The sequence below is a fragment of the Taeniopygia guttata genome, chromosome 1 (genome assembly GCF_048771995.1).
Source record: "Taeniopygia guttata chromosome 1, bTaeGut7.mat, whole genome shotgun sequence".
NCBI classification, from domain to species: domain Eukaryota; kingdom Metazoa; phylum Chordata; class Aves; order Passeriformes; family Estrildidae; genus Taeniopygia; species Taeniopygia guttata.
This window is the reverse complement of record NC_133024.1, coordinates 65,707,055-65,720,827: the sequence shown is the minus strand read 5'-3', so window position 1 is coordinate 65,720,827 and position 13,773 is coordinate 65,707,055. Positions and strand designations below refer to the sequence as shown.

Sequence of the window (13,773 nt, the reverse complement as noted above, 5' to 3'; positions counted from 1 at the left end):
TGCTGAAAGAGTATGTCAGCATACAACAGCTGCTGATAATAACCAGCATGTGTTGGCAGGAGCTTTTTGTTTTCTGAAGATAATTAAAACTTGCTATAGTTTTCCAGCTGCTACAAAATCAGTAAGGAATACTTAAAAAAAATGAGTGGCACTTTTTTGATTCGCTTTAAATGGATTGTGGCTATGTCTATTGAATATTCACTTAAGACAATTACTCTACAGTTTTGGGTTTTCATAAGTTTTCTAAAAAGCAAGCTATATGGCAATAGTTTCAACCAGAAATGTTTTAACTGTAAGGTCCAGGTGCCCAGGAGGAAGAAAGCATACTGGTAACAAAAATGTTTTGCTGAACAAGAAATGCTACCCACTCAATTACTTGTGTCCTTATTCTTAAAATTCTGTGTACTATATATATTCAGATTGCATCTTAAAAGCTCTCTCTATTGGTCTTGGCAATTCTTTTGAAAACTTTCTGTTCTTACAAACATTCACAGGCACCATGGAGCTGTAAAAAGCCCTGTCAGTGTGGGAGCCAGCGGCTCTGCAGAGCTACCATGAAAATGCCAATAGCTTTATACCAATTCTCACTGAAGACTCAAGATGGAGGATTTTCCAAGACTTTAGACCACAGACATCGTCCAGTTTTCGCACAATATCATACCTGGTTGTGAGTGAAAACTGTCTTCCTGCTTGTGAAACAACTTTTAGGCCCCATGCTCAACAAGAGTCCAACAGCAATACAGCAACTTTCTTAACCTAAGTTTTCCACAGAAATGGTCCAAAATACAACTTTCTAGAACAATGCAGCTTCAAAGGTCTGAGACACTTCTAAATAACACATTTATTATTTAGCTCAGTAAAGTTAGCTGAGCAACCTAAGTGACCTCTCCTTGCATCTCTCATTGCTGGTGGCTTTCCATGAGCACCTGGAAACTGGTGGAAACTGGTTTGCATTCTCTGACTAAAAAGATAAACCAAATAATAGAAAAGGAACTAAATTTCCCACAGTGATAGTCCAGTCCTCTCACCCATTTTGACAAGCTGTGGATGTCAGAGATTACAACCTTGAAATATAGATCCTCTGCTTTGTCAGTCTTAAAATAGACTTTCAGTACCCAATATTAGAGAAAAATAAGTATTACTGAAACAAAATGTAATTTATTCTTTTCTTTAGCATTGCAATTATTTCCTTTTAAACTTCAGAGGCCAGAACTAATGAATTGATCTTCAGATAAGAGGCTACTCAAAATAATAAGACTTTCAGCAAATAACACTGCCATTATGTGCCAGGGAGCTGAAACGCTTATTATGCAGTTCAGTGAAAACTCAAAAGACACAAAGAATTTGATATGACTGGCAGCAGCACTGCCTAAAAATAGCCGTGCATAAAAGGGAATTAAAATGTCACCGGAAATCTCTTCCTTCCTTCAGAAGCTGCTGGTAAACAGAACTGTCACTTCTTAGTCTGAACTGACAATTGCCCCATGCACAAGGGCACCCCTTCGCCTGTGGCTGGCACCCATGGCCCTGCAACGGGGATGTCAGGGCTGTGAGCTGCTGGGGAGGGGTGGCCTCAGGGGTGAATTGCAGCCACGTATCTCCCCAGGTAGCACCACTGATGCGATGTCTGATCAGCCATCACCATGATGAAGACAGCTCCAGCTTCCAGCACAAAGCACTGGCTGAAGATAGAGCAATCCTGGCCAGGAATCAGTGCCTGTATTATTTGATCCAGGGTACAGCACTCAAGCAGTAGTATGAAATGCAGCTTTTGCTGCCATGGCTCAGGTTTTGGCAGGGGTGTCTAGTTTTAATGCAGAATCAGCAGTTTGAATAATAAAGTTTTGGAAAAAGTATTCTGATATCTCTGTCTGTTGATTTGGAAGGAGCTTTTAAGACAGATACAGACTGATGCTTGTTGAATTTAAGAGACAAGAAACTCCTCTTAACTCTGGATAAGACCTAGGCAGACTGCTACACTTTTAACGAAGTGAAGCTGACAGGATGGCAGTTTTAAAATATTCTCAGAAATATATATAAGTATAGCTGTAAAATTGTAAAGAAAAAGGAAAAAAATGAAAAGCCAAGGACTTACTGCCTCACCCTCTGTGCCAAGCACTAACTTTTGGATTTTACATTATCCCCTTCAGATAAATGTTTGCAGGAAGAGAAAGCCATTACCTCTGAAGTTACAAAATGATTAGATATTCAGCTGCTGCCATCAGATGCAATTAAAGACAAAAACCTTAGATTCATCCTGCAGAACATTAAAGTTTGCCAAATATATTATGAAAAAGCCACATTGTGTGGCTCTGAGAGTCTTGTCCTGTCCAGACTCCCACTCCTGTATCAGTGGGGACTAGGGAAAATGAAAGATTCTGTGCTACCTGAAGCTGAAAAGATGGAAAAGCACTGTGCCTTTCACGTGAATCCTGCCCTTGTGCCATCTGAGTGTTGACAGAGATACTGCTTCCTCCTCAAATCTAGAGTCATCTTACATCATTGCTCTCTTTTCAAATCTTGGGTCTTTTGGAAGGACATTCGATGATGCTGCAGTTATTGGGATCAGCAATATGATCTAATTATTTGGAATGGTTTTTGAAATCTCTGACCTTACACAGATTGGGATACTTATTTCAAAAGGAGAAGGATGGGGTTGTGGTTAGATAATATGAACTGTCTGTTTCACAGTATGATATAATGAAAATTACTTAAGTACTTGGCTTTTTAAGAGAATTTATTTCTGCATTTTTGCAGGAATGAAAAGGTACTTCATGACAGGATGCATTTACTTTTGTGTATTTTCATCAGAAACTTCGAGCTTTAAAAATGTTATTACATTTTTTGGGAGATAATAGTACAGGAACTTCAATATTGGATCATTAGACCTTGTGAGCAAGGTTTTTCTTCATTTTGCACCTTCTGTGGCAGCAACAAGATTCCACTGCTAAATGAAACACAGACTGATTCTCATTTTTTGGTCAAGTGGCATCACTCAGCTCATGGCCTCACTACCTATGACTAGTCCTCTCTGAGGCTTAGCCTGAGCTGAGCCAGCTGGAGAAGCCCAAAACAGAGCCAGAGAATCTGCTCAGCAACCCAGGGGGTACTTCAAGCTCACCTCCCATCTCTTTTATTTAGCAGCACAGATATGTCCACTCAGACTCAGAGGCACATTTTACTGCTTTACCAACACAGGAACATGATGTATTAACACCTAATATCTGCAAGCAGGATTTTCTGGATAACAATGTGGATAAATGGACATTGAAGTAATTGGCCCAAAGGATACATGCAGGAAGGAAGGGGGAAGTGTTGTCAGAGATCTGGGGAAAAACCACATGGCTCAGCACGTACTGGGGGGCTCGGAGAAGCAGCAGTTCCTTGCAGAGAAGTGTTACACAGGAGTAAAAGCTGTACCACCATCCTCACTTCCCAATCCATTCAGCAGAAAGAGCTGTGTTGTCTTTTCTTAAAGCCGAGGGTGCCATATTTTCCTGCAAATGTTTGCAGGAAGGAAGCAGAAATCTCCCAGAAAATGGCAGGTCTGGTGGGTGCTGGATGCCAGTGGGTGCGTGTTTGTGACTAAAGAGGATAAAAGCTAGAATTAAATTAGAGATTTTGATTTGAATTTACTGCTTTTATCCATATTCCTAAACCATTCAAGTGGTGGAGGATTAGAAACAAGCACGGCAAAATCAATAAAATAAACAAACCATGAAAGACACTAGTGACACATTAAGGGGGAAAAAAATCAGATACCCTCTAGGCCATTGGCATTAAAGGAGAGAAATGACAATAAATAGACAGCAATTTTGTTTCCAAATCCTGAAAACTTTGATCACACAAACAAACCTTCCTCCAACCACAATCCAATTAAAAGAGAGTACAACTATTGCCAAAGGCCTGTAACATCTAGCTCATTAAAACAATACCAGTTGACATTATTAGGATGTATTATTTTGCTCCTTTAGCACAGGGGAAGGTTCATCTGAGTAAGTAGCAGGGCTGAGTCCTTCTTTGGCAAAGGACTTTGACTGGAAAGCAAAACATCTGGTACGCTCCAGGCAGGCAGTTTCCATGCCTGGCCGATGATATTTACTTAAGATGTACTGCACAGCCCATTATTTTAAACCAAGTTACTTTGTCGAGTTTACCTAACTTATCACAAGGACAGAAACTTTTATTCATCTCTGTATCTGTATTAGCCAAAATCCCATGTGTTCTGAACTGCTATGGAGTGATTGTTTTATTCCTGTAGAATTCAACCTGGTCCTGTAACAAATGAGAGGCGAAAACCCAGAAGATGTTTTCAAACTGAGTCACACACATCCTTTTCAGCCAAACCATAACACTCCCAAGCCCTCTGAATCATACTGTCTACTCTTCAACAGCTTCTAAATAGTCCAGCTCAAAGTGCTCGAGCCCTCCTCTCTCCCACCATATTACGCTGTGCTCATCTGACCCATTAAACTGAACCTGAAAGGGGAAGCTCCTCAGGTTTTTAAGCAAAAAGTGCATCACAAGGCACAAAGATGAGGGTTTTCTCACTCGCTCACATTTATATATCTACAAAATTAGTATAAATAAGAAATGACACAACTAGTATATACTGGATCAAGCTCACAAGACATATAATTCATCATTTTACCCTCAAAAGCAGCTATTAAAAGGTGTAAAAAACTCAACCACAGACAATTGTTTAATAACCTAGTTACAAGGGTCCTGTTTGCTCAGTCCTTTAGGCACTAATCCAAACATATGTGATGCCCTATATGGAATAGCTCATATATTTGTTTAAGTGCAATTAAATGTCTGAGAACATCATATGATAGGAGTAAGGAAAAAAAAAAGTGTGAGGCTAAGATGCTATCAATGACTACACAGCTTGCAGAGGAATAAAAAAAAAAAGTACATGACTATCTATTGCCAGGAAATAATTGTATCTGTTTGAAACATAAAACTGCAGATTTTTTAAAATTAGCATTTACAGTGCTCATGGTACAAATATGGCACTTTATTTTCAGGGATTTTTGTATAAATAGGGATATAAGAAACTGAGTAACAAAAATGCTATGTATATATTCTCTTAATTAATCAACTTTTGGGAGTAATTTCCATTTTACTTCTGTGGTATTTTATATGCCATAGTGACTTACCACATCTTCTAAATTTAAACTAGTTCCCCTTCTGATTATTATTACTTTAGTGATTCTTTTATTGAGCATGAATCTTTCACTTATTGGTTTAAATGTCTTTTAATATTACTGTCTCTACTTATTCAATGGGGTTAATATGAAATTCAGTCTCCTCCATGATCAATGCAGAAGATACATGGCACAACTACATCTGTTAATTTCACAATTTCAAAACAAGAAAGCCTCAAGTTACGATTTCACCTTGGCTGAAACCCTGCTTTCAGTGAAATTGAGAGTAAAAGTCTCCTAACCTATAAGAAGAGCCAAGATTTACTTTTTGGTGTTCAACCTGCATGTGTCAGCTGAAGTGCCTTTGACATTTCATGGCTGTGAAGCTTTAAGACCAGAAATAGCCACTATTATTGAATCCAATCTCCAGTACCACACAGGCTACTTCTAGTTTTTTTGCCAGATAGTGGCTCCAGTGAAGGCTTATCCCTTTTAAATGTCTTGTTGTTTATTAAGAACAACCTTTTAAAACTTTAATTAGCTGGACTGCACTCTTATACACCAATATTGTTTTTAATATAAACACCTCAGGGCATTCTGAGCTTATAAATATCGCTAAGGATGCTCACATTTTTTGTGTTAAAGTTTCACACAAATACTTCAACCATTTCAGAGTACAAGTACATAATAAAAGTATTTTTTTAAAATCTATTTATTTAATTGAAGAACTCTAGTTTCTTCAAGTCTAGTTCTAAGGACTTGAGTAAAGAGTGTATAAGGAAGAAAAGATGATGAAGAAGCTTCAGGTGATATAGGGTGTCAGTTTCTAAGGGACCTTAAAAAGTGTATGAAACAACCAACCCAAAGATTTCTCTGCTGTGAGCACACACCTGCCCCACACATACCTGATGGTGGAGGGGGATGGACCATGTTCCAGCTGAGCTCTGCAAAGCAGCTCTGCAGTTAAGGATGTTCCTCTGGGAGCTCTGAGCAATGCCAGCCCCAGTTCTGTCCTGTCCTGCATGCCTGGCCCGGAGCGCAGACACAGAGGCTCCACAAGAGGAGGCAGTGGGGGCTGAAAGGTGGCTACAAGGTGTTGCTGTCCTGACTTACCAGTTTACAGGCTCAAGAGGTAGTAGACCACCAGCACTGGTCAGAGATTACATAAGTGAGGGTGTTTGTATCGTTACCACTAAGGCTGAATCTTGTTGCTTAATCTTTCACTTTTCTGTGTTCAATCAGTGAGGTTTAAACATGTGCAGGTAAAGTGGCCAGAATCCAGAACATGAGAAAGGCTATGGTTCAGGTTGCCTGAACAACTGTATTTTGTCCTCTTTGTATGTCTGACCAAACTCACAGTCTTTGTTTTTTTTAATTGTATCCCATTTCCCATCCTGGAATCCACACCTGTGTACATACCAGGAATTTTATGTGGGCTTTTTTAATGCAGCCTATGACTACAACATTTTCACCTATATGACTTCCCTGTTCTCCTTTTGAATACAAGAGCATATTATCTCTTATGGTACAATAATCGTTGAAATTTAAGTTGCTTGAATTGCATAATTTTTTTCAAGTCACTTGTATACCTCTGTAACACTATCCACAAATTCTACTCATGCTTAGAAAAATAGAAGAACAAAACACCTTGAACTAATTACAAAGGGAAGACTATAAGACAGAAAAGTGCATTTGTTTGCACTTCTAAAACTTACTCAAACCAGAAAAATACAGGTGACCAAATGTAATAGTAGACATACAAGATCAAAACTGAAATTGCAACACATAAGAGTATAAAACATCTGCTGAGCGTTGAATGGAGAGTTTGCCTTGAAAAGTTGAAAGTCTGATTTAATATCACTCCATCAAACAATTTTCCTCAACTGTTCTTGCCTGTGGACATAAACTGAGACAAATCACAGGACATTACACACTGTGGGCAGGAATTTGCTCACTGAGAATAGGAATTTGTCTTATTTTCATTTGTTTCTTCATATTATTGTCTTACTGAGCATGCAGGCTAGGAATCTAATTTTACTGTTGATGAAAGGGAACATTTCTTTACCAGCTTGTCTATACTGGGGCAGATGTGGTTTCATTCACATTGACTTATACTCTACCTGTACTGCACAGCCAGTGATTTCAATTTAACATTTGCAGGGTACGGCCTTAATTCTTCATTACTTTTCACCTACAGCTACTTTTTATATTTTCTGTTCTGAGTTTAGCCATGTACTGTAAAAGAAATAACAACTTTGTGACTCATGTAATATAAATTCTTGAAAGTCACCACCTTATTTATTTAAAGAAAACATGAGTAATCGTTAATGAATTCTCATACAGTTCCTGCATACAGAGTTTGAATAAATACCTCAAACCAAGCATGCTACACCCTGTTCCTTTATGCTGAGGCATGTGTCCCCTTCAGTGTGGAAACTAATAGGCTTATGGGGGAAAGAGAATCATCAAAAAGATCACATCTTGAAATTACCTGTTTAATATCAAACAGATAATTAGCACTCACATTCACAGGCCACCTCATAATTCTGCCTCAAGGAGTTGGTGGTGTACACGAACTAAATATTTAGGAATTTCAAAGTATGATCTGATTGAAATAACAGTCTGGTTCCTGTCATTTCCCTTGTGGTAATTTTCTTTTTAGAAATGATTAAATAGCATAATTCCTCTAATGACTCATTTAGTTTATTTTTAACTAACACCAAAGGAAAATACAAAGGAAATAGTCTTCAGCAAATGTGTTTTTCAGGGAGGAAGAAAAGCTGTATTGCAATATGATAGCGTAAATTAGCAAAGTTTAGAACAGTACATGCAACTAATGACTGAAAAGCTAGCAATACGTGCAACACTTTGTATCATACTACATTACTGACCAGAAATGGAAGCTTTCACTGCTTTATACACTGTAAATTGGATATGCTATAATTTTGTAAAACATTCCTTTCACTAAGGAAAAGATTCCCCTGATATAACGATCCTACATTAGGTGCCTCCAGTCTGAAAACCAGCAAGTGAAAAATAACTGGGTAAGCAGTAGAGAGCAGGTATTCAAACAAGCCCCAGGGCAGCATAGCACTTAAACATGTGGCAGATCTGTATTCAGCAAAGTAATTAACAAGGCAGGATTCACCATTCCAACAATCTTAAAATGCAGGCTGGATGTTTTTCTAAACATATGCTGCAATTCAAATTATTAGATTGGAGAGGTGCTAACACAGGAATTGGGGTAGCTATGCTCAAATACTTTGTCTTAATGGTCTTAAAATGTATGACTCAAAAATACACAAATTCAAGCAACTAAATAATGATTTACATCTTTACTCAACTGGATGACTGAAAGCAAGTTTTGGTTCTCATCTTGCATCTCCTAATCTACTTTTTAATATATTATTGATAAGTTTCTGTGTGGCACTCTGCTAGTTATGAATCCCATTTGTTAATGGGGTAAAACTCATTCACCTCTAAAAGCACAGCCAACTCCACCCCTTTTAGAGTACTCTTCCAATACCCTCTGGGAAAGGGATGGGGACTGATCCAGTACCCTCACACTGCTTACAGTCTGAACAAAGCAAGCAGAGAGGGTAACATGCTGACCCAGAAAAAGTCAGTGAAAGTCTTGTGAGTGATTGATGGATCTAGGGTCTTCATCCAGGCTGTAAACCGGAGGTTTCAAACTGGGTCATATTAGCTAGGCTTATATCCTTTGGTTTTGCTAACCCAACTATTAGTATTAAAATTATTAGTCATTACTTGAGGCACTGTAGAAAAAATGTGTGGTTTGGTTTTGCACTAGATGTGTGTCTGCCTGCATATGGGCTTACAGACAGACATCAGCATCTATCTGCACACATAATTTCCTTACAGCTAATGAACTGACACTCAACCAACAGTGGATCCTGTCCCCAGCTTGCATCAATGAAAGAAGTGATGTATTTATTCTTAGTGACCCAAAATACATAAATATTTCATATACTGAAAGTAACATACATCACATGATCAAGACACTATACAAATATAATTTCCACAGCTCTGTGCAGAAGAGGTTGGAAAGCTGTGAAAGAGAAGCAGAGGTCATTCACCACAGACTGACCATCCATGCAACAAGCTGGAGGAAGAAAAGTTGCAACTTTGAAACTCCCCACCATGCAGCTTCTCCAAAGCCTCAGCATCACTGGCTGCCTTTGGCAGTCCCAGACAGATTACAGCGTACAAGAGGGAACATTAAATAGCACCATGACAGGTAGAAGAGGTGTGTTAATCCACCACATCCTCAGTTAATGCTGTTTGAACACTAAGTTGGTACTAGCACTGCACTCAAAACATTTTCAAATAAACTTGTAGGGAAATAAATTACTCTTTCTTTCCATTCAATCCAGACCATACACTGGGTACACAGAATGACATAATATCCTTCCTGAAATCAGAGCTGCAGCGAGGACCAGTATCCTTCAAACATGACCAGTTCCTGAGACTGCCTTGCAAACAACCACATTTTCCTAATTGCCACAGAAACTATCTTTTTCATCTTTTTAAGCCAGGCCAAAGAATTGTTTTCTTTATAAATGCAATAAAATTTCATCACTATATTCTGTACTTCTGCCAGAGTTTGACAGCCACAGATCTAAAGAATCTTACTGGAAAGCAGCACACAAAAATAGCCACTCCATTTAACTGCTGCTGATCAAAACCTCACACCAAGTGCTGTGATATCTGCCTGATATGAAAATGAATGATGTTATCTCTGCCTCTAGTTAGCAGAATCAAACACCTTTTTGCAAGCTGTCCAGAAAGTGGCTTTTATCATAAGGAATTTTTTTTTTCTATACGACATTTTTCTGTATGTAGGACCACATCCACTTTGGAAACCAGTGCTCTTGAAGATGGGATTCCATACAAAATCACAATCAATACAAAACTATGTATTGATTTGTTTTATAATCCAGAAGAAATGGTAAACTTGGTTAGGGTTTTTATCTTTGCATTAGCCATTTTGAAGATGATTTTAAATTGTGTGTACAGGCCAAAGGATTTGTTCTGAGGCCAATCTGCATTTAGCTTTACTGCCCTAGACAGACATTCAGAAAAAAACAGATACATTTGTAGTGACTGCTTAGATTAGCTGCTTAAGCAGCTGCGGAAAGCCAAGACAATTATTTTTAAGGATATGTGACAGATTTTCTAATACCCTGACAGTTACACACACTTGTTTCCAAAGGATGTTATCCCAGGTGTCTTCATCCAGTCACACTGGACTTCTGCTTCTATTTTAGTTGGGTGACCATCTACTCTTCTATTGTGGGTTGCTATGGGCAGGTTTGATCTGTAGCAATCAGAGCAGATGGACTGGTGCCAGTAACTACTCAGACAGAAAGACAAGACGAAGTTCAGCACCTAAGATGCCACAGTAGTTTATGATTAAAAGGTAATTTTGTTAAATCGCTAATCATGCACTAGCATTTGTCTCCTGGTGGTCGCTGCATGTGTGTATGTGTGGAAACAGAGAGGTATGAATGACTATTTCAAACCCTGTCTCTAGTCAGATTAATTTGGAATAGAGACAGGAAACGAGCCTGAAAGATGAGGCATATTAAAACCTGTTCTCTTACGAAAGAGCAGACCGGCAGACCCTGCGCCAGCGCCGGGCTACGGAGCGCTCCTGCCAGCAACTCACCTTGCTGAATTTTCGTCACCAGCTGGTGCCGGGCGAGAATCCTGCTGGTCCTGTAGGGAGGGCGCCGGGCGGGCGGATCGCAGCGCCAGAAGAGCTCCTGGCCCTCGGGGGACACCGCGTTCAGGTAGAAACAGGCGGTGCCCGCGGCCCGGGGCACCTGCTTCAGCATCGCCGCTGCCCTGGGCTGGCCCCGGTCGGCACCAGGGCAAGGAGAGCAGGGAGGCTAAAGCCCCAGGGAGCTGCGAGGAGCGGGCGCTTTAAATGCAAAAGCAGTGCCAAGAGCTACTACCGCTCGGCATTCCGGCTCTCTCCCACATGATCCGCGCGGGCCAATCGCTCCCAGCGCAGCCTATGGAGCGGGACAGCCAGCCTGCCCCAGCCCGGCACAGCCTGCCCCAGCCCGGCACACAGCCCCTGCCCCAGCCCGGCACAGCCTGCCCCAGCCCGGCACACCCTGCCCCAGCCCGGCACACAGCCCCTGCCCCAGCCCCGCACAGCCTGCCCCAGCCCCGCACAGCCTGCCCCAGCCCCGCACAGCCTGCCCCAGCCCGGCACAGCCTGCCCCAGCCCGGCACAGCCTGCCCCAGCCCGGCACACCCTGCCCCAGCCCGGCACACAGCCCCTCACAGCCTGCCCCAGCCCCACACACCCTGCCCCAGCCCGGCACACAGCCCCTGCCCCAGCCGGGCACACAGCCTGCCCCAGCCCGGCACACAGCCCCAGCCCCGCACAGCCTGCCCCAGCCCCGCACAGCCTGCCCCAGCCCCGCACAGCCTGCCCCAGCCCCGCACAGCCTGCCCCAGCCCGGCACAGCCTACCCCAGCCCGGCACACAGCCCCTGCCCCAGCCCGGCACACAGCCCCTGCCCCAGCCCCGCACAGCTTATCCCAGCCCCAGCCTGTCCCTCTTCGGCCCCACACAGCCTGTCCCAGTCCCAGCCTGTCCCGGTAGCTCCCCGGCTGGCCGGAGTTTACCCAAGCACGGAGGGGCTGCACCGGGCCGCTTCAGAAAGCAAAGAAGAAATAGTTGAAGGCGTTCGAAAATGCGTGTTTCAGAGTACTCAGGGCTGCCGAAACGCTTTTTCTCCTCTGCTCTACGCTGCCCAGCTGTTGACTCATCTCTGGAGATGATGCCCTCGCTTACTTTTCTAAAAATCATACCCCTGTTTGCCAAGAAAAAGTCCGTTTACGGAAGGGCAGTCTGAATCTCCAAAAACCGCATGGTACAAGGAGCACTGGAACAAGCAAAGCCCTTGGGATGAAAAAAATTCAACAACACCTAGCAGCAGTCACTCAGCAGTAAACAAAACCCAAGAGTCCCTAACATTAATGCTACCAAGAACTGGTCGCAGCCTGGAAGAGGGAAAGGGGATGGAGACGTTCTCTGTTATTCAAGTTCCTTGCCATAACATCTTTTTTTGTTGTTGTTGGTTTTTCTCAACAGACAGAGGAGCATGTGTTTTCATTCTATCCTCACATATTAAACACTGAGTTAGCAGAAGATGCTATTTCTTTAATGAATCATATGGAAACAGAACATTGCCATTTTTATCAGCAGGAGGGCAGCAAATCTGAGTGAAAATATACTGAAAATGCCTTCCTAAGTCAAATAACTTTCATTATATTTTTAAATACCAATATTTTGATTAATACAACCCTAGTGTGTGCTGATTTCTAAGAATTTTGGGAAATTAGTGATTTCTAAGAATCCCAGCTCAGGAATGATGCTGCCATCTCCTTGCCCCTTCCCATGAGACCCATGAGTGTCAAGCTGGGGTCTGACAGCTGACAGCACTGTTGGAGTGGCTGCAAGCCCCAGGCAACAAGGGCTCAAACCCCATCCCAGCCCATGGGGGATCTTGACCTCTGGAAACTCTACCTGGACATCCATCTGCACTGGCATTATTGTCTGTGTCCTGTTCTCCAGACTTGAGGCCAACAATATCTCATGACATGCCATGGTACAATGGAGCTCTCCTCGCACTCTGCGCCTCACAGGTGCTGACCAGGGCAGGGCCATCAAGTGGCACTGCCTGGGACCTGCCTCTTCACAGAGGACAGGGCAGATATAGTCACCTAAACATGAGAGGGAGGGCAGCTCTTGTTCACAACTATTCATTAAAATTTTGCTCCATGCAAACCCCCTTAGGGCACAGTTTTATTGCAATGCAATCTGTTCGCATTACACCTTATGAATTTTATTCCTCATCAATGTGAGACTTGTGCAGTGCCATAAAAGGGAAAAATATAATTTCAGATACTAGAATTTAAAATGAATGCTGTAGACTGAAAACCTCTATTACCTGTTATTACCATTAACAGCACCTGCAAGTGCTGTACATGCTGCTTTTTTGCTCCAGGTATGCCTGCATGGTCTTCTCTGAGGCTCTAAGCAGAGACTTCAAACTCAAGGGCAAAGACATGGCACCACTACCACCTATACTCCAAAACAGGGCTGGGCACTGGCACCCAGGCAGTAAGACTGACCAGTCTCCTCTTTGCCTTGCTGTGCAAAGAGGAGAGGCAGGATTGCTTCACAGGTTTGAGCAGACAGAGCCTGAACAGCAGGGAAGAGATAGCTCCCATTCCTACCCCAGCTTGCCAAGCCAGTGTGTCAGTCACTCTGCTCCCATCTTTTCAGGAATAAGTATCCCAGAGACCCCCAAATGTCAGTGGCAGGCACAGTGTTTATCCAAAGAGACATTACTTCCATGCAGGGAAATTTTTATTTGCTTAATCTACAGTTCTTTGATCTAGTTCTATTTTAAAAATGCTATTGCTAATGCAAAGCAAGTATTAAAATTTGATACCACTCTGCTTAAATATTCAGGATTTCTTTTTTGGAAAATGCATTGACTTTTTCAGCTAATGGAATTCTGCATTCTTCCTTGAAATACTTCCAAAGTCTAGGAAGCAGTTTAAGAAAAATGTAATGCTT

At 42.0% G+C, this 13,773-nt stretch overlaps 1 protein-coding gene across 9 annotated transcripts in view; it reads right to left on the bottom strand.

Moving 5' to 3' along the window:
- The window catches only part of STARD13 (StAR related lipid transfer domain containing 13), a 286,809-nt gene that overhangs the window by 102,759 nt on the left and 170,277 nt on the right, over positions 1 to 13,773 (bottom strand). The window contains exon 1 of one of the 9 annotated variants that reach the window (XM_002195719.6): positions 10,837 to 11,209. The exons of the other annotated variants lie outside the window; for them this stretch is intronic. Within the exon in view, the coding sequence (XP_002195755.3) occupies positions 10,837 to 11,005 (169 nt within the window). The 5' untranslated portion in view covers positions 11,006 to 11,209. Of the gene's footprint in view, positions 1 to 10,836; positions 11,210 to 13,773 lie in introns of those variants that run through there. 9 annotated transcript variants of the gene reach the window in all.